This window comes from Balaenoptera acutorostrata, chromosome 15 (genome assembly GCF_949987535.1).
Source record: "Balaenoptera acutorostrata chromosome 15, mBalAcu1.1, whole genome shotgun sequence".
NCBI lineage: Eukaryota > Metazoa > Chordata > Mammalia > Artiodactyla > Balaenopteridae > Balaenoptera > Balaenoptera acutorostrata.
In genome coordinates, this window is record NC_080078.1 from 20,431,897 (window position 1) to 20,450,319 (window position 18,423).

The window sequence follows — 18,423 nt, forward strand, 5'->3', positions numbered from 1 at the left end:
GGTGGCTCCTGCCCCCCTGTAGAGGCTGCACAGGCATGCTGAGTGTTCTGGGATCTGGGGCTTCTGAATGGAAAAACCCATGTGTCAGGGCATTCTCACAAGCTAATATTTGTACCAGTAGCAACCTATCCACTAGAACATGAATTAATGCTCCCTAGCAAGTGCTCAGTGAAGCAACATGGCTTAGGTGAGGTAGTGTCTGCTGAGTTTAGGTATGTGACCTTGGGCAAGTTATACAACTTTTCCTGGCTTCAGTTTTCTCATCTGTAAAATGAGGCTAATACTTATACCTGCATCATTTGAACGCCTTTGAAGATGAAAGTTATTTTTTCAAAATTCTTAGCACAATCCTAGCACATAATAAGTGCTAAATATAAATGACTTTCTGGTGAGTTATAGAAATGAAAACTGGAAACATCTCTTCTCTCACTTGAGAGACGTGATCCTTCCTAACACACATGGTCATTCCCAGACCCATTGTAAATACTCAACATGTGTTGGCTTTAATATCGTAATTGCTTGGAGGAGTTTTAGAAAATTAAGATTCCAAGTGATCCACCACAGACCCATGGAGGCAAAGAACCTAGTTGTGGGGGCCTGATAATCTATTTTTTAAATCTCCCCATATGATTCTGTTGACTAGTTAAGACTGGAAACAATTGATGTAGTTTTCTTATACTTGAATATCTTTGGTGGTAGACAACTCATAACTTCTGAAAGCTCCCCATGCCATATTAGATAGTTACGTATATTGAAGTAAAACCTGTTTTCTTCTAGCTCCTAGTTCTAACCCCTTGAGGCCACATAGAACATTTCGAATCTTTTTTCCATATGACAGCCCTTCAGATATTTGCAGACAGCTGTCATGTCCCTCTGGAGCATTCTCTTCTTTTGTATGAAATAGCCACATTTTCTCATGACTCTTAAAAATGTATGGATGCCTGCCCCCCCACCCCGTTATCCTTTAACACTTAAAGGACCAGAAAAATGAGGATGCTAAGGCTTTGGGAGACAGGACATACTGGGCAGGAGATGGCTGTACACCTTCACTCCAGCAGAGGATGGATGCTGCCTACTGCATGTGTCTTCCCGTGCAGAAAGCAGAGGCTCCTGCAAATTCCTTGAACACTTGATATGTTCATTACATGAAGGAAAGTCTTGGCTTCAGATTTCAGCCAGGCCTATCTAGGTGTTGAGTATATGGGTGTACACATAGCTAAAATTTTATTGTGATTCATTAAAGTTTATGCATCTTACTGTATTAATACTTCGAAATGTAAAAAAAAAATAATAACTGGGCCAAATTGCATGGAGACTGCAAGAAATTTTCTCAGAAGAATTCACCTGACCAAGAACATATCTTAGATTAATCTAATTTCTTCTTGATTCAAATTCTCACTTCTCCCACTAAGCCCACAGAATATCTGGGTGGGGTTCCAATTCCTTGTACAAACTGTGGGTGTAGGAGATGATGTTGGAGAAAAGAGAAACCATCAGTTGAGAAATTCTGAGCAAGGATTCAGGAATTTCAGGCCCTAAGAGGGGAGGTCAAAATTGGTGATTAGTTGTGAATTCCCAGGTTTAGGTCAAGGGGGCAGAAGAATTGGAAATAACTGAAACTTGGTCTACGTATGTGCCATTTCTGGATTGGGAGGCACCTCAGATTTTTTATGCCAACCCTGGAACCATCTAAGCATCGAAACATCCACCAAATCTCAACTTTATAAAAGATGACTCAATTCTTTATTGTTAACATAGGAAAGGGAATTATGGTATTTCCTTAAGGTAAATGACTTCACCATATCTGATCACAAATAATCATAGATATTAGATTTTTGTCAATGTTTAGGAAAGAATTTCCATCAGTACCTTGTATACAATAAGAGCTTTGGATAGTGCTAATTCATGACCACCTATTCCAAATTAATTATTTACCAGATTAATATACTGAGGGTTGGATGGGTAAATGTCTTAGCCAAGGTCACACAGATAGTTTGCAGCATTACCCACATCTTCAGACATCAAATACAGTAATCCTTGTTGCATTTAAAGTAGTCCTTTCCTACCTGGGCTTCCCACCAGTTGCAAATTTGCGATGGAAACAGAATCAACTCTAGTAGTGCTACAGTCAGGAGAGCAGTTGTTCAGAGTGTCAGAACATGGGAGGAAGGCCAGGCAATGATGCAACATTACACTAGCAAGTGATGTAATAGCATGATTTCCTAAGCAATTTACATAAATGCAACTTCTCAAGAAGCCCTGACAAATGCCAGCCAGTAGGAATGCAGGCATGGAGAACCAATGGCAGGCAGGGGAGGAGAGCACATAGGAAACACAGATTTCCTTGCTCATCACTATGACAAGCTTCACAGATTCCTCAGAAGCCTGAGAAAACTCCCTTCTGTCCCTCTAATCCAGTGCCTTCCCTCAGGCTCATAGGCTCTAAAGAGCTTTGGTTTCCTTCTCTATTTTTCTGTTTACTCCTACTGACATCCAGGCATTGCCCAATGATGCTGAGAGTGACTCCTGGTGTACTGAAAGCAAGTTTAGTAGTGAGACAGGCTACCTAAGAGCTTGACATTGTAAAATTGGTCTGTCCTCTTCATTATCATTTAGAATAAATCCTCAATTTTTTGAATGAGAAGTGGTATGCTGTGATTCTTGGAGAATCAATCTTATGCAAATGTCATAGAAATATATTTGTTGGGTTTGCAGATGCTTTAGGGAAGAAGACAGGTGGACACCAAATACCAAGACTTCAGTTTTGTTTTTTGATCCCAAATGGAGATGTATTAATAAGTTTTCTTAAAATGTGTGTGGGGTGTGTGTGTGTGTGTGTGTGTGTGTGTGTGTGTGTTTAGAGGTTCATATATGTTAGTCTGGAACTGGTTGGCAATGGAAGTTCATGAAAATATCTAGTTAGACCAAACTCAGAAGAAACTGATAAGACTATGTTGAGAAATAAGGAAATAGCGCAGAGTGTGCCAGGCTAGGTCAGAATCAATCTCTCTCTCTCTCTGTCTCTCTCCCCCTCCCCCTTCCCTCCTTTTCTCCCTTCACCTCTCCCCCACTGAAATGCAACTTAAGCAGAGCCAAAGACCCCATCTCAAGCCAGAGATCAAAGCAAAGCAGTTCACAATATACCTAGAGGTTTTAGATTTGAAGACTTTTTTCTCAACTGCAGAAGCTGCCTAGAGTACCACAAAATCTCATCTCATGAAGCTTATACCAAAAACAATCAACAAGACCCAACCCTTTTATCCCACACAGCATTAGTCTTGCTTGGAACAATCTGGACATCTGCACATTCTCGGCAATAATTTGAACTATCTCTCTTTCCCCATCACTGCCTCCATCTCCCCAACGACACACTGGAATAGCAGAATATCAGAAACTGGATTATTTAGGGCCATTGAGAGGAATTTGTAAATACCTTCTAAGCAGCAGGTCCTCCACAGCCCTGAATGGGTCATTACTTCTTCATTCTTCCTGCTGGTTTCATTATCACTTGTAGATTTAGTCCTGCACACACCTCTGGAATATAACCAGTAGTCCGTGCCCACTGCAATGGTCATTAAGCTAAAAGCTGCGAAGGCTCCCACAGTAGTGATCAACATCTGGATTCCTCTGTCACACATCCTCATAATTCTTCATGGTACTCTAGATGGCTGGGGGTTGGAGAGGGAGGTTCAATGCCAGAGGGGAAAATCACTCTGCAGCTGGGTAACCTAGGACAGGCCCTTCCAAAAATTCAGGTCTCCTTTTGTCAGCATCCACAGGGACTTTGGGAAAGCTGGGATTTCCTGTCTGGAGCTCTCTCCAGTTCCCTGGGTCGCCTATGGCCCTCGGAAGGGTGCAGGCTCCCGGGGGTTGGTCCACATCACTGCTGCCTTCTGAGGGTCCCTGGGTTCCTTTCATTCCTCAGGAGCTTGGTAAGCATGAGGGTCCGTGCAGGGCATGGCTCTGGAGCCTGGAGCTGCCAGCTCGGTTTGAGATGCGCCTGGCTCCTCACAGCCCCGGGAGACTCAAGGCAAAGAAATCCAGCGAGGTCTATGTGTGTGTGTGTGTGTGTGTGTGTGTGTGTGTGTGTGCGTGCGTGTGTGTGCGAGCGCGTGTGCTGGGGGTGAGGGCGGATGGCAAAAAATAGCACTGCTGGGAGGCGAGTCTCTGAGAAGAGCGTTCATTGCTTCCCCAGCCTCCCAGGAAAGCTCTCCGCCTGCTCCCGACACCCCCGCTCAAACTGAAGAAAAGACGGTCCCGGGGCGGGGGCCGAGAGGTTTCATTGGAGGGCAAAGGTCTGCGGTGCTGAAGGGACAGCTCCCCGCCTGTTGCCCCGCCTCCGCCTTCTGAACGCCCAGTTTTAAGTCCGTGGTGCTGAAGGGACAGCTCCTCCGCTGCTGCTGCGCCCCGCGCCTTTCCAGCGCCCGGGCTAGAGACCTGGGGTACTGAAGGGTCTGTCTTCTCCCCGCCCTTCCCAGGCCAGCCAGCCGGCTCGGCTCTGCCTAGTCAACCCACGCTCCGCGCAAAGTTTCGGGAGACCAGGGCAGTCAGCGCCCCGGCTCCGTAGCGCTGCAGCACGACCCCGTTCCTCCTCTCCCGCTCCCGGAAGGGTTAAGGAAAGGGGAAGGGGAAAGGAGCCCGCAGCGCACTCTGGCGCTCTCGCCGCTCCCACCCAACGCGGCATTCCCTCCCCACCCCCCCACCCCCACCCCCAATGAGCCAGGCAAGTTTGCCTTTTGCTGCGGGCGCCGCTGGAGCCCATTGGGGAAGACCGAGTCTTCTTAAAGGGGCCGGCGATTCCGGGCGAAGGTTCTATGGCTCACTTGGGCGGGCAAAAAGTGTTATCGTAGGCACATCTGTGGATAGTCTGTCTCAATTTGGTTCCCCAGAAAACAAACCAATATGTCTACCCTCCTTTCTCTGGAGCTCTGGTTTACACTGGAGACAACGTGCTCAGACCAGACCCGGAACTGTTCATATACATATGATCATGTATTACTAAAAGACAGAAGGAGCTAGAAGTATGTAGACTCTATTATATACATATTAGGGATTTGGGCCGAGGGGGTGTGAGATTGTGGTCTCTGAAAACACATATATTTTAACAACCCTACATTTTGGGGTTGGCAGTGGTGATGGATTCAAGGTGGGAGAGTCGCTGAAAATGTCAGATTCTCTTCAAAGGTCCCTGGGATGTTCATTTGTTAACATCCTTGTCTAAGTTAGACCAGGAGGCAGGTGAAGTTGGGTCTGCTTTCCTTGTTAGTCCAAAGCGCAAATGTCAGTTCATACCTGAAAGCTAGTGAGATGCTTCCTTGGAAATAGCCAATGTTGCAATGTTGCAAAGGATCAGTGTTTAACTAGCTTTTTATTACTATGTATTCTGAGCACAGCGAATACACTAAGGACAGTCCACAGAACGCCCTTATTATTTTCTTTTCTTTGGCATGATGGTACAGATACCCAGAGGTCAGGTGTTTGGAATTGAGGCTGCTTGGGTTGTTTCTGCCGCCCCTGAGATGTGTTCATAACCAACTGTCATATTTGAATGTTATTTAACTGGACAAAAATGATAATGGTGCCATCTCTGGCTCTCCATCCGAGAGCTTCTATCCAGATGAATGAGTAGCAGCAATGCACGGAAGAGTTCTCAAATGCAGCTCACAACTGCTTGGTGACTCTGCTACTTTTTACATTTTTTTTTTTTTGGTTTGTTTTTGGTCTCAAGTTCACTTAAAGGCTTGGTTCTTGGTGTTAGATATACCTGCGCCTGCATGTGTAGGTTTGAATATATAGTCATCATGTGACTGTGTTTGAATGTTTACCTGTGCCGTGTTCAATTTAGTTATGAGTTCTGAATGACTGGGAATTTGTTGTAGAAGTAAAGCAGGTATGTAAAATATGTCTGTACCTGCTTGCAGTCTGCTGCAAGCAAACTGCAGTAAGCCTGTTTGCTGCAAATGCATAGCTGTGTGCATTTGTGGGTGTACATGCTTAAGTATAGGTATAGTGTAGGTTTATGCACCTACATGCACTTACTTGCATATGCATGTGTCATGGACCACAAACACTGATTTGTGGGCAGGAAATAGAAATACTGAAATTTTGCCACATAACCAAAATAGAACAGATAAACTTGGGGCCAAGACCACAGCTAGTCATATCCCAGAAGAATGATAGGAGGTAATGGGGGAAGATGTACAAGGCCTTCTATAAGTTACTTATTGTTTTTTCTCTCCTGAAAAGAAAAATTGCTTCTCAGTAAATGTCCTTTTTTTTTTTTTTTTTTAAAGGAAAAAGCCGTATGTAACATGGAGGTGAAGTTGGTCTTTCCTGAGAAGGGTTACTAAATTAGTGAAATTTTCTTTCCCCATCTCTGAAACTTAAATAATATGAAGTAATTAATAATGACCAAAGCAGCTGTTCCAGGATCTGTTTGTTTCTTCTCTTCTTCTGATAGGAGTGAGAAAGGTCTTTTCCCAAAACAGGATCATGTGATTGGCAAGTCAACGGGCTTTGGGCTTTGGAAGAATGTGCTCCAATCACTCCATCCACCAGACACACAGTAAAACAAAAGCAACCCCTGCTCTACCTCCTTGGTCTGTAATATAAGCCCAGACAGACAAGGTATGGTTCCCAGAAGGTCCAGAAGAAAGGAATCAGGTATCCAGGTAGACGTGTGGGGTTGGAGAGAAGGGTCAGGAACTCAGGCAGATGAAGGCGACAATCATGGGCCAGGATGTGGACAATTTTTCTGAAGGAGAGAAAGGGATCAACATAACAAGAATGAAACTTTATACTGAGCCTCTGGCTTGGTTTGGCAGGATTATCCTTTACAACCCCTGCCCAGGGCCAAAGCTCATCACAGAGAATGGGAAGACCTGAACCTGCATCTGGAGAGAGTCAGAACACCTGACTGGAGTGGGAGTGCAGAGACAGGGAAGCCGTCAGTTAGTTCCTGATGATGCCTCCCCACTTACTAGGGGGTGACCTCATCCTTTCATTCAATTGAATGTGTGGGTGTGTGTACAGGTGTGCGTAGAATAGGCGGCTAAGCCTAAATGTAATTGCTCATTTTCACCACTAGAGGGCTCTTTCACCAGATCCATAAGGGACCCAAGAGATTCAAAGCACATCTTCCTTATAATGATGGAGCCAGGCTCTTTCTCTGTGTTTGCAGATGACCTTCTTTGATCCTACTAATGTGGCAGGAGACTGGGAGGCACTTAAGCAGTTTGAAACTGATGTTTGATTCTCTTATTAAGACTACTTTCCACCCCTCCTCCATTGGATTCTTAGGTAGTAGAGTAGCTGGCAAGGTGGATTTGTGCTTTTTTCTGTTCATCCTCTCATAGGTCAGAATTACCCCCACGTCAGAAGGGGTCAGTGCCCCTGAAAGTGGCTGTGTTATTTAGGAAGGAGTACCGGCAGCTGATTCAATTCAATAAATGCTTTGTGTGAGTGCCTACTATGTACAAAGCATTCTGCTTAGCAGTTTGGAGAATACACAGATATGGTTCCTACCCCCCAAGGAGCCCATTACATAGTAGGGGATATTTTGTTAGTACATTTTGGCTGTAAATAGCAGAAACTCACTGGAGCTGGTTTAAGAAATTGGGGTTTTGGTATAAGGATGTGGTGCTGTTTCAAGAAACCTTCAAGCAAAGGCCTCAGCAAGGAGCTGAAACAAGGGAATAAAAGCCATCAGGAGTCTTGACAGTCACTCTATTTTTCATCTCTGCCTCTTTCCATATTTCTAGTTGAAAAAAATTGTTTTGCCTTCTCTACTCATTGATCTTCAAGATGGGAGCTAGATTTTGAGGTTTTATGTCTCCTCTATCCAAGAGATCCACCCAGACTCAACTGGGCAGTTTTAGCCTCAACTTAAAACTTCCAGGGGAGACAAACTGATTGTGTCATGTGCCACTTCCTGGCCCAACCTGCTATGGTCATAGAGATAGGGTCGTGTAGTATAGACATGGCTATTGGGACCAGCCTCTGTGAGTTGAGGGAGGGAGAACAGTTCTCAAAGTAGGAGGAATTTTCGAGACATCTCAAAAGACTGCTACGAAAAGTCCATGTGATTCACTTTTGGAGCCACTCTGATGATGCCCAGGGACTCAGCAGTAAAACATGATCATGAATGAGAGACAACATGGGAGGGTTCTGAAGATATTGGAGTCTCTGCTAGAGGTAGAACTGGGCTGGGAACCAGCTTCACCTTTGTCTATGCTCTTCTTCCAAGGAACATAAATTGAAAGAGAAAAACTCTTCTGCTGTAAAGACACCCACATGAGTGTAAGTTAAGGAGATGGTGAAGACCAAGCAGACATAGACTGAGGGTGTACTGTTTGCCATCCCGTAATTCCCCCTTGATGTTCTCACACAGTCTAGTTATTAGTTTTCCACTTTTAGACTCAACCTATAGAAAAAGCATTGAAAATGAAATATGGTTATAAAACATATCCTCATTTTATTACTTAAAATTTAGCCTTACTGAATTTCTTTCAGTAACTGAAATCCCCTATTCTCTCTATCACACCCAAATACTTGAAAGTTAGGTCCCTACTGTCTACAACAGTGATAGGAATTGGATGGTTGAAGGAGGGGAAGGAATGCAACATCCCGATATTACAAAGACAACAGCCAAGAGATACTGTCTATAGTTGATGGAAGCACCAGAGGCTTGTTATTGAAAGTTACAAAGATAACCAGTAGAGGAACCATAAATATTCAACAACTGTATTTGGAGTGAAATAAGTTAAGCTAAGACAGAAATGGCTAACTGTGGTAACTTTTGGGGAGGGCTGGAGTGGGACCAGGAGCTGCTCTTCATGACAGCCCGTTTGATCCTATTTGATTTTTTAAAAATCTTGTGCATATATACTTTGATAAATGTTTAAAGTCAATTAAAAAATAAATGAAAACAGTAAGCAACATGCCACCTGTCCATCTTTCCAGCCACCTCCTGCCTTATCAGTATAGAAATGCCAGGTGTTTCCTGTGATTCATCCATCCATTCGCTGTGCCTGGAATGCTCTCCCCTGAGATATCCTTCTCATAAGAAAACATTTATTTTGAAATAATTTTGAATTTACCCAGATGTTCTTTCTCATGATTCAATCCCTTGCTTCATTCATATCTCAGCTCAAATGTCGCCTTCTCAGAGAATCCTTCTTTAACTGCTCTAAAATAACACCTCGTACTTCTCTCTGTCCTCTCCCTCTTCTTTGCTTTGCTCCATAGCATTTATCAATATCTGACATCATCCTATGTACATATATACATATGTACATATATACATATGTACATAGGTATGTATATGTGCCTGTGTGTTTATTGCCACCTCCCCACCTAGAGCAAGAGAATTCACATCTAAATTACAAGACATTTTTCTTGATCACTTGGAACTCTCAGTCTGATGGAGAGAACAAAGATAATTGAACAAATAAGAAAAATTGTAGTAGATGCTGCTAGTATCCCATAGATGCCTGGATCCCCTTTGCTAGGTTGGTGCATTTGCATCACTAACCTTCCCACCCCCTCTGCCAGCCCTTGGTTGCCCCTTCTTGGGAGAATTGCTCTCAGCTGATAGGAGCTGCCTCACCCAAGGGATCCCTCCCCCAACAGACAGCCTACCGTCAATGAGTGCTGATACAGAGATACAAAATCTTCCCTCTTGCCAGAGGCAGGGACAATTCTGTGGTGCAATTTATGCTCCAGAGTCCTCCATGGATCAGGCCAAGGCTAGATTTTACCTGGGACCACATCCTTATTTGACTTTGTCCCCTTCCCCTGTGGTTCTCAAACTTAAGTGTGCATCAGCGTCACTTAAAAGGGTGGTTAAACAACAGCTTACTGGTTCCATTCCCAGAGTTTCTAGGCTGGTTCGTGGAGTTTTTCACTTCTAGCAAGGTCCCTGGCAAAGCTAACGCTGCTTGCTCCTCTGGGAGGTCACAGGTGGAGACTCACTGCCCTGCGTTATGCTTGTTCCCGTACTCCCTTACAGGTTTTTCCTAAAGATCACTCCTAGATCACTTCTAGAAGTTACATGTATCTGACTCCTGCCTCAGGCTCTGCTTCTAGGGAACGCTACCTAAAATATCATGGAGGTCTGGTAAGTACTCTGCTAGGGAGGTGCAAGTGAGGGACAATTCACGTCACTGGGGATCATCAAGAAAGGCTTCACAGAGGAAGTTCCATTTTAACTGAACCCTTAAGGGTGAGTAGCCAAGTAAGCATCAGGGGAAACTGTGTTGCAGGCAGTTGGACCAGTACATGCAAAACCCTGGTACATGATGAGCTTGAGGGAATGACAGGAGTTTAGTATGGCTGGAGTGTGATGTGGGGTAAGTGTGGCAGACTTTTCGTGCTTGAATATTATGTATAGATGAGATGTTTGTCCATGAATATTCTTCCAGAAAATAATTGAAGCTTATTAGATTTTGGAGGAACTATTTTGCCACATATGACCCAAACTTGGGTAGCAACCTGTGACTATGACACCTCTAAACAGGTAAACCCCTGAAAGATTCTTGAGCCCAAGAGGAAGCTTGTTCTCCCCCAATTCCACCTCAGATGGATCCAGGGAGAGAGATGGACAAAGAAGAATCTTCCAGAGGGCAGAGAGAAGATGATGGAAAATAATAGATAAGGGAGTTCCTCCTTGCTAGCCAGGAAACTTTTTCCATTCCCAGGAAAGAGAAATTTTGTTATTCCTGCTCAGTTGGGTTGGATAATTTCTATGAACCTGTGGATGCTCTGTGCAGCCCAGTCTCTGCATTTAAAAGAAGCTCTTAATGGTTATCTGGTTCCATCTGCCCAGCTGAATAATGGGTGTGCTGGTAGCAAGTATGTTATCTTTTAGTTTAGACCAAAAGAAGACACACCCAGACCTGCTGAAGAGGACTACACATTGTTCAGAAAGCCTGCCCTCTCAGGCGATGTCTTGGGATTGCCTCCTTTGGGAAAAGGTGAATGTGTTCTACGTATGGAAAGACTTTTGCTGGCAAAGGGGTGGACTGTTGCAGAGGCTGCTAGCTGCTTCATAATGACCTTTCTTCATTTCTTTTTAACTAATAAAACTCCAGCTGTAGTTGGGGATGCTCTTTGTCTACTTGAAAGGAAATTACGTCTTTCAGTTTTCCGTGAAGAGAATGGTGGCCCTGTAACAAAATTCTGACCAATAAAATGTAATTAAAAGTTGTTTTGTGGACGATAGCCAGAAGGTGGAAACAACCCAAGGGTCCATCGACCGATGAATAGATAAACTTATGTGTTCTATACATACAACGGAATATTTTTCAGCCAGAAAAAGAAATGAAGTTTGGATACATGCTACAACATGATTGAACCTTGAAGATATTTTGCTTAGCGAAATAAGCCAGGCACAAAAGGACAAATATCATATCATTCCACTTATAAGAAGTACCTAGAATAGGCAGAGTCATAGAGACAGAAAGTAGATTAGAGGTTATCAGGGGCTGAGAGGAGAGGGGGATGGAGAGTTATTGCTTAATGGTTAAGGAATTGTTTTGTGTGATGAGAAGTTTTAGAAATAGAGAGTGGTGATGGTTACCTAACATTGTGGATGAAATTAAATTGTACACTGAAAATGGCAAATTTTATGTTATATAAATTTTACCCCAATTTTTAAAGTGGGGAAAAAAAGAGTTGTCTGTGGTGTGTAAAATCTCCTTCGAGGGGGCTGGTGGTCAGACTTTGATAACCCACAGTGTGTTGCCCGTACCTTCTCTTTCTTCCTGCCAGGAACTGGAACTCTGTGCCAGAGGTCAAGCAGCTGACTTGTTACCATAAGGTGACAAGCACATGTTTAAGATGGCTGAAAATCAAACAAAATTGGAGAAGCCTGGGTCCCTAATAGCACGATGGAACCACCATCCAAGGCCAGGATTGATTATCTCCAAAATCATTATTACACGACAAAAATAGACTCCTTAATTTATTTCACCCCTTTTCAATTTTAGCAGATGAAAGCGCACTTGACTCTCGACCAATGGAGGGGTTAGGGGCGCCACCACTCCGCTCAGTCAAAAATCCACGAATAACTTATCGTCTGCCCTCCTACACGTAGATGCAGTTCCTCTGTATCCGAGGCTCTGGTTCTGCATCCGCAGATTCCACCAACTGCAGGTCGTATAGTACTGTAGTATTTACTATTGAAAAAAAATCCCCATGTAAGTGGAACAGTGCAGTTCAAACCCTGTTGCCCAAGAATCAAGGGTAATTCCTAATTTGTACAGATGAAGAGAAGTGGAATTAGGTCGTCTATTGGTCATGAAGCTTCTTTTTAAAAAATATTTTATTGAAGTATAGTTGATTTACAATGTTATGTTAATTTCCTCTGTACAGCAAAGTGATTCAGTTATACATATATATGTATATATATTCTGTTTCATATTCTTTTCCATTATGATTTATCACAGGATATTGAATATAGGTCCCTGTGCTATACAGTAGGACCTTGCTGTTTATCCATCCTATATATACTAGTTTGCATCTGCTAATCCCAAACTCCCAGTCCTTCCCTCCCCTCCCCACCCCCCAGCCATGAAGCTTCTAGTCAGAGCTGACAGAAACCCAACTCAAAGGGTATACAACAAGCAAAAGCAATCAATCAGTGCCTGTGATTTAAAAGTACAAAAGTAGATAAGCTCATGAGCAACTGGATCCAGGGCTTCAAACAATGGCATCCAGGATCTGCCTCTCCATCTCAGCTCTGACTTCCTCTCCGCCAGCTCCATCTTCAGCCCGGCTCTCTTCTCAAGTACCAAGACCTCCTGTTTTGCATTCTACCAGTTGAACAACCTTTTAAGAAAGAGGATATGTCTCCATCAAGAGTTACAACAAATGTCTTGGGGATGGTTCCTCATTGACCCATTTGGTTCAGACCTACCTGAGTCAATCGTGGTGGCCAGGAAATGGAATTCACTGATTTTCAGGTCTGTGCTATCATTCTGTCTCCAGACACAGAGGGAAGAAGATCAGCCTTACCTTAATCCGTGTGAACTGAGAGTGGGTAAAGGGCTGATTCTTTGAGGAAGTTGAGGGTGATGTTACCAGAAGAAAGAAGAAGAAAATGAGATGTTCACTGTGCACTGCAGATAGGTAGATGCCAGATCCCGCAGGGCCTTTTCGCCATGCTAGATCATTCAACAAATATCTATCAAGACCCACTTGTTTACCAGGCCCTGCTGTAGGCACTGAGGATGCAGTAGTGAGCAGCACAGATTCCCTGCACCTAAGGAACTTGGTGAGGGAGTAACCAAACAAACAAAAAAATGCAAGTAATGATGAATGCTGTGAAGAAAAGAAAATGAAATCAAGTAATTCGATAGGATAAAAGCAGTGTTGGTAATGGAAGAAGGACTGCTTTAGGGAGCACAGTCAAGGAGGGCATTCTGAGGAGGTGATTTTGAGCTGAAAAAAGTCAGAGGTGGAGGAGGAGTTAGCCTGAAGAAGATCTAGGGAAAGTATTCCCAGCAGAAGGATCATCCAGTGCAGAAGCCCTGAAATGAGAATGAATGTGTCCTTGTTGAAGGACAGAATGGATACTGTGGCAGGAGTCTCGTGAACAAGAGGAAAAATGACAGCCAAGGAGGTCAGGGAGGTAGGCTGGGGCTAGATTACATAGAGCGAGTGTGCCAGGGTAAACAGTTTGGGTATCCTTTAACAACATAAAGCCATTGCACAAGTTAAGCAGTAGAGTAACATGACCTGACCTATACTTTGGAAATTTCACTCTAGAAATAGACTCCACCGGGACAAGAGCGAAAAACCAGGAGATGAATCAGGAGGCTATCGCATTTACTTGGGCTAGAGATATGGGCGTCTTAGACTAGGGTTGTTAGGGAATATGACTTTTTTCCTGAGGGTGGTGGGGAACAGTGAGAGGTTTTAGCAGGAAGTGACGTGATCAGATTTGTATTTTTTTAGTGGTACATCAGAGCCTTGGTTCTGCTCCTCTAACTCTGAACAGATTTGTGGGACAGAAGCTTATATCTATGGAAGCACCAAACACTGTACTTGGGGCATGGCCGAAAGTATGGAGTTTGGAGTCAGTGAAACCTGGATTCAAGTCCTAATTGCATCACTTGCTGTGTGACCTTGAGAAAATTACTTAATCCTTCTTTGCCTCTCTTTCCTCATAAATAAAATAATAGGACCTATTTCTAAGGTCAGTAGGACCTCCTTATTGTATAATGAGCATTACATATGATAATTCACATAAGTGCTTTACATAGTGCCTGACACATATGAAGTCCTCAATAAATGTCAGCTGCAGCTATAAATAAAATGATGCCAAAGAAGCCAGCTCTCTTAATGAGATTTGTTTTAATCTGCCACCTTCAGAATAACAAAAAGCTGACTATTACGTGGTTAATCACTTTCCATAGGACTTGTGCACCAGGAAATCAAAATGACCCAAGAGGCAATTAGAGATTCAAAAGGTGTCTTTATTGAGAGATGAGATAAACACCTCAACAGTCAACTAAGAGGCTTAAAACCACTTTGGAAACCTTCCTAAATTCAGTAGAACAGGATGTGGTTTAGGGCTTTACCTGTTGGCTTGGAATGTTGGCCAAAGCCCCAAAGCTGAAAACAATAAACATGAAATAGTCCCACATCCAGAGCCAACGAGCTGCCAAATGACTCCCCAGGGCTCCTGCAGTCCTCCCTCCGATAACTTCTGTCCGGCTTATATGGACTGAGGATTGGAGTTCAATGAGGTGGGGAAACAATGAGCCATGAGCCTGGGGGAGGAAGGTCCTTTGGCTCTGGGTGGCTCTTCCCCATCAAGTCAAGTGAGAAGAGGTCCAATCCACTCATTGACGGGATGAGGGACCTACAAGAAGGGAGGCTGACACCGCACTCCCTGGCTGGTTCTTGCTGATGTGGCCGCCCTAGGCTGGCACCTGGAACAAAATGTTGGGCTGGAGCCAAGCACCGAGAGGAGCACTTGAGAGAAACTAAGTGTCATCAGGTGTTTGGAGCATGCATGAACACATGAACATAGAGGCTGTGTCTGGTTCCTGCCTGGAGAACCTTGAAGGCAAGAGGCTGCCTAGAGCAGCCCTCGATTATAGGGTGAGGAGAGAGGCCACCAGGAAGGCAGCCTCGACTCCCAGCGTTTGGTGTTGCAAAGATGCACATGCACAGTATCCATGTGGATACTGAGGAAATTAACTCAGCTCAAACTCTCTCCATGGGACCACACTCACTAGAGAACAATATTTGAATGCCAGCAATGCAGAGGGCATCGGCAGCCGAAAGAGAACCACTGATGGCATCATCTAAGTAAGAGAAGTTTTACCTCTTACTCCTCTATCCACCCCTCTTCCCACTCCTCAACTCCAGAGGAGCCAGCAACAGGAGAGGAGGGGAAGCAGAGAAGGACATCCCAGCAACCTCCCCTCCTACACGGAGTCCCTCCACTCATGATCAGGCCGGGGCTGGAGAGAAGGAAAGACTTTGAACGCAAGGTTCATATTTTGATTTCAACTGAACTGGACTTTAAAAACCTTTCATTATGAAAAATTTTCAAACATGTATAAAAGTGGGGAAGAAAGTGTAATGAATGAATGAATGCCCTTGTACCCATCACCAACTGCAAGAGTCGTTGACCCATGGCGAATCCTGTTTCATCTCTATGTCCCATTAACTGCCCCTCCCCACTGATTTATTTTGAAGCAAGTCCCAGATCTGATATTATTCCTAGACTTGTCTTTTGAATGCCTGTGAGTCCTCATGAGAAAACTAAAGTTCTTAACATTGAAATTGACCAGAAGACCCTGAGTTCTGCCCATTGTTTATTTTGTACAATCTCTAGAACATAAAGTTCACTGAGGGCAGAGAATTTTTCTATTTTATTCACTGCTCTACCCCCATATTGTAATAGCACATGACACATAGTAAGTGCATAATTCGTATTCGTTGATTAAATGAATGAATAAATTATTTTTTCAGAATCGTCCAGCCTTCATTTATCATGGCCTGAGAGGTGCTCAGATTAAGGCAAAAGATGGAATTTTTATTTTATTTTATTCAATTGGCTTGCCTCGTGGTGACCCAAAGTTATTCAGTGAAATGTCCCACCTTGAAGGACTGACTGGGGTAATCATCTCTTCTGAGAAACAGTTTTCAAAATGATTCCAGACAATGGTATAGAGGTCATCTCTTCCTAAATCCTGTGTATTTATACATTTCCAGGAGAAACTTGCAAACTGGTAGCTCATAGGTTCTGTCCATCCTGCTGATGTTTTGCTTCACCACCTGATTTTACAATTTGCATTGCACTGAATTAAATTGTGGGCCCACATTTCAGCCAGCCATTGGTTGGAGGAGAGTAGCATCTGCCCCCTTCAATGAGGCACGCCTCCTTCATTTTACCGCAGTCTCCAGTCCTCCCTATAATCCTCCACCTGCGTCACTCCTAAGTCACCTGCCTGGCTCCAGTTGGAACTCTGGTTTAAAACAAAACAGAGACATGGAAGTATAGATTCTGCCAACTCCCTTCAGTTTTTTTAAATGTATGATCTTATCCATGAAACCAGCTGGGCCCACTGTCACTCTTTGACTAATTTTTCAATTTTCCCCATGGTTTTGTATCTTACTCAGATCTTTTAATTCTCCTTTCCAAATCAATTTTTTGGCCATATATGTTTTTCTATAATATAATCTATTTCATCCAAATTTTCTAATTTATCAGTATGAGGTTATGCATAATACCTTCTGCATTTTAAATTTATTTTCCTTAACTGTAATTCTGATTTCTCTTACTCCTAATGGCACCTGTCTTTCTTCCTCTCCTTGATTAGATTAACTAAAAAAGTATTTCTTTTTTATTGATTCCCAACATCACCAAAGAGCCACTTTTAAATTTTTTCTCATCCATATCATATTGAGTATAAATATTTTAAAGTTTCAAATCTGTGGATGGCAGCCCTCCATAATTGTCAGCACAGATAAGGCTTTACCCCTCATCTTTAAAAACTAAAAATTACGACACAAATGAATTTATCTATGAAACAGAAACAGAGTCATAGACATAGAGAACAGACTTGTGGCTGTCAAGGGGGCGGGGGGTTGGGGGAGGGATGGATTGGGAATTTAGGGCTAGCAGATGAAAACTATTATATATAGAATGGATAAACAACAAGGTCCTATTGTATAGCACAGGGAACTATGTTCAATATCCTGTGATAAACCATAATGGAAAAGAATATGAAAAAGAATGTGTATATATGTGTATAACTGAATCACTCTGCTGTACAGCAGAAATTAACACACTGTAAATCAACTATACTTCAATAAAATAAAATTTTAAAACACATAAATATATATAGCATATGTATGTATATATGTATATACATATATATGTTTAAATATGTATATATTTAAATATACATATAGGAGAAAGGAGGAGCAGATAAGTATTAGATGCCTGTGATCAAGTGATCAAGTTGCCTTCTTACCCAGAACTTTGTCTAGATTTTTTATTAGTTTTAATTAACTTTTAAATTACTTTATACTCTTTAATCAATCTGGAATTTACATTGATGTATAGTGAGATGAAGATTTAATTTTGCTTTGTTTACCCCCCAATATTAATCAATTGTCCCAGTGTCATTATTGAATATTTCTTCTTTCTCCATAATCTTGGATGGCCACTTTTATTATCTAATAAAGTCAGGTACATGAAAGACTGCCTCAGAGCTATCTGCGCTATTCCATTGATCTTTCAATATTTATGTACTATGCTATTTTAATCTTTGAAAATTTCTCGTCCATTTTAATATCTGTAGTCAGCATGTTCCCTAATTATTCTTCACTTTCAGTTTGTTCTTGGCTATTTTGCCCATTCATTCTTCAGGTTGAATTTTAGAGTCACTTCATCAAATTCTCCCCCTTCCCATCAAAGGAACACAAATATAACAAATATAAAAGTAATTGAATGGGGATGTTTATTAGAATTATATCAAACCATATGTTTATTTAAGAAGAAATGACATTATTAAGTAACAATACTTTGATTCCATTCATCTGATCTTGTTTTATATTCCTTTGATGAACTTTTATTATTTCTTCACATACATTCTGCACACTCCTAGTTATATTTATTTCTAGGCAGGGACTGTTTTTAATCCCCATTTTAGAAGTGAAGAACTCAGCCATAAAAAAGAGTGAAATAATGCCATTTGCAGCAACATGGATGGACCTAGAGATTATCATACTAAGTGAAGTAAGTCATAAAGAGACAAATATCATATGATATCACTTATATATGAAATCTAAAAAACATGATACAAATGAACGTATTTACAAAATCGAAATAGATTCACAGACATAGAAAACAAACTTACGGTTACTAAGAGGGAATGGAAGGGAAGGATAAATTGGGAA

General features: G+C 42.5%; 1 protein-coding gene across 1 annotated transcript in view; it reads right to left on the reverse strand.

The window, feature by feature from the left end:
- CACNG3 (calcium voltage-gated channel auxiliary subunit gamma 3) overlaps positions 1-4,076 on the reverse strand; it is an 87,063-nt gene extending 82,987 nt beyond the window's left edge. Inside the window, exon 1 of the mRNA XM_007186311.2 lies at positions 3,434-4,076. Within this exon, the coding sequence (XP_007186373.1) occupies positions 3,434-3,644 (211 nt within the window). The 5' untranslated portion in view covers positions 3,645-4,076. The remainder of the gene's footprint in view (positions 1-3,433) is intronic.
- Positions 4,077-18,423: the final 14,347 nt, after the last annotated feature.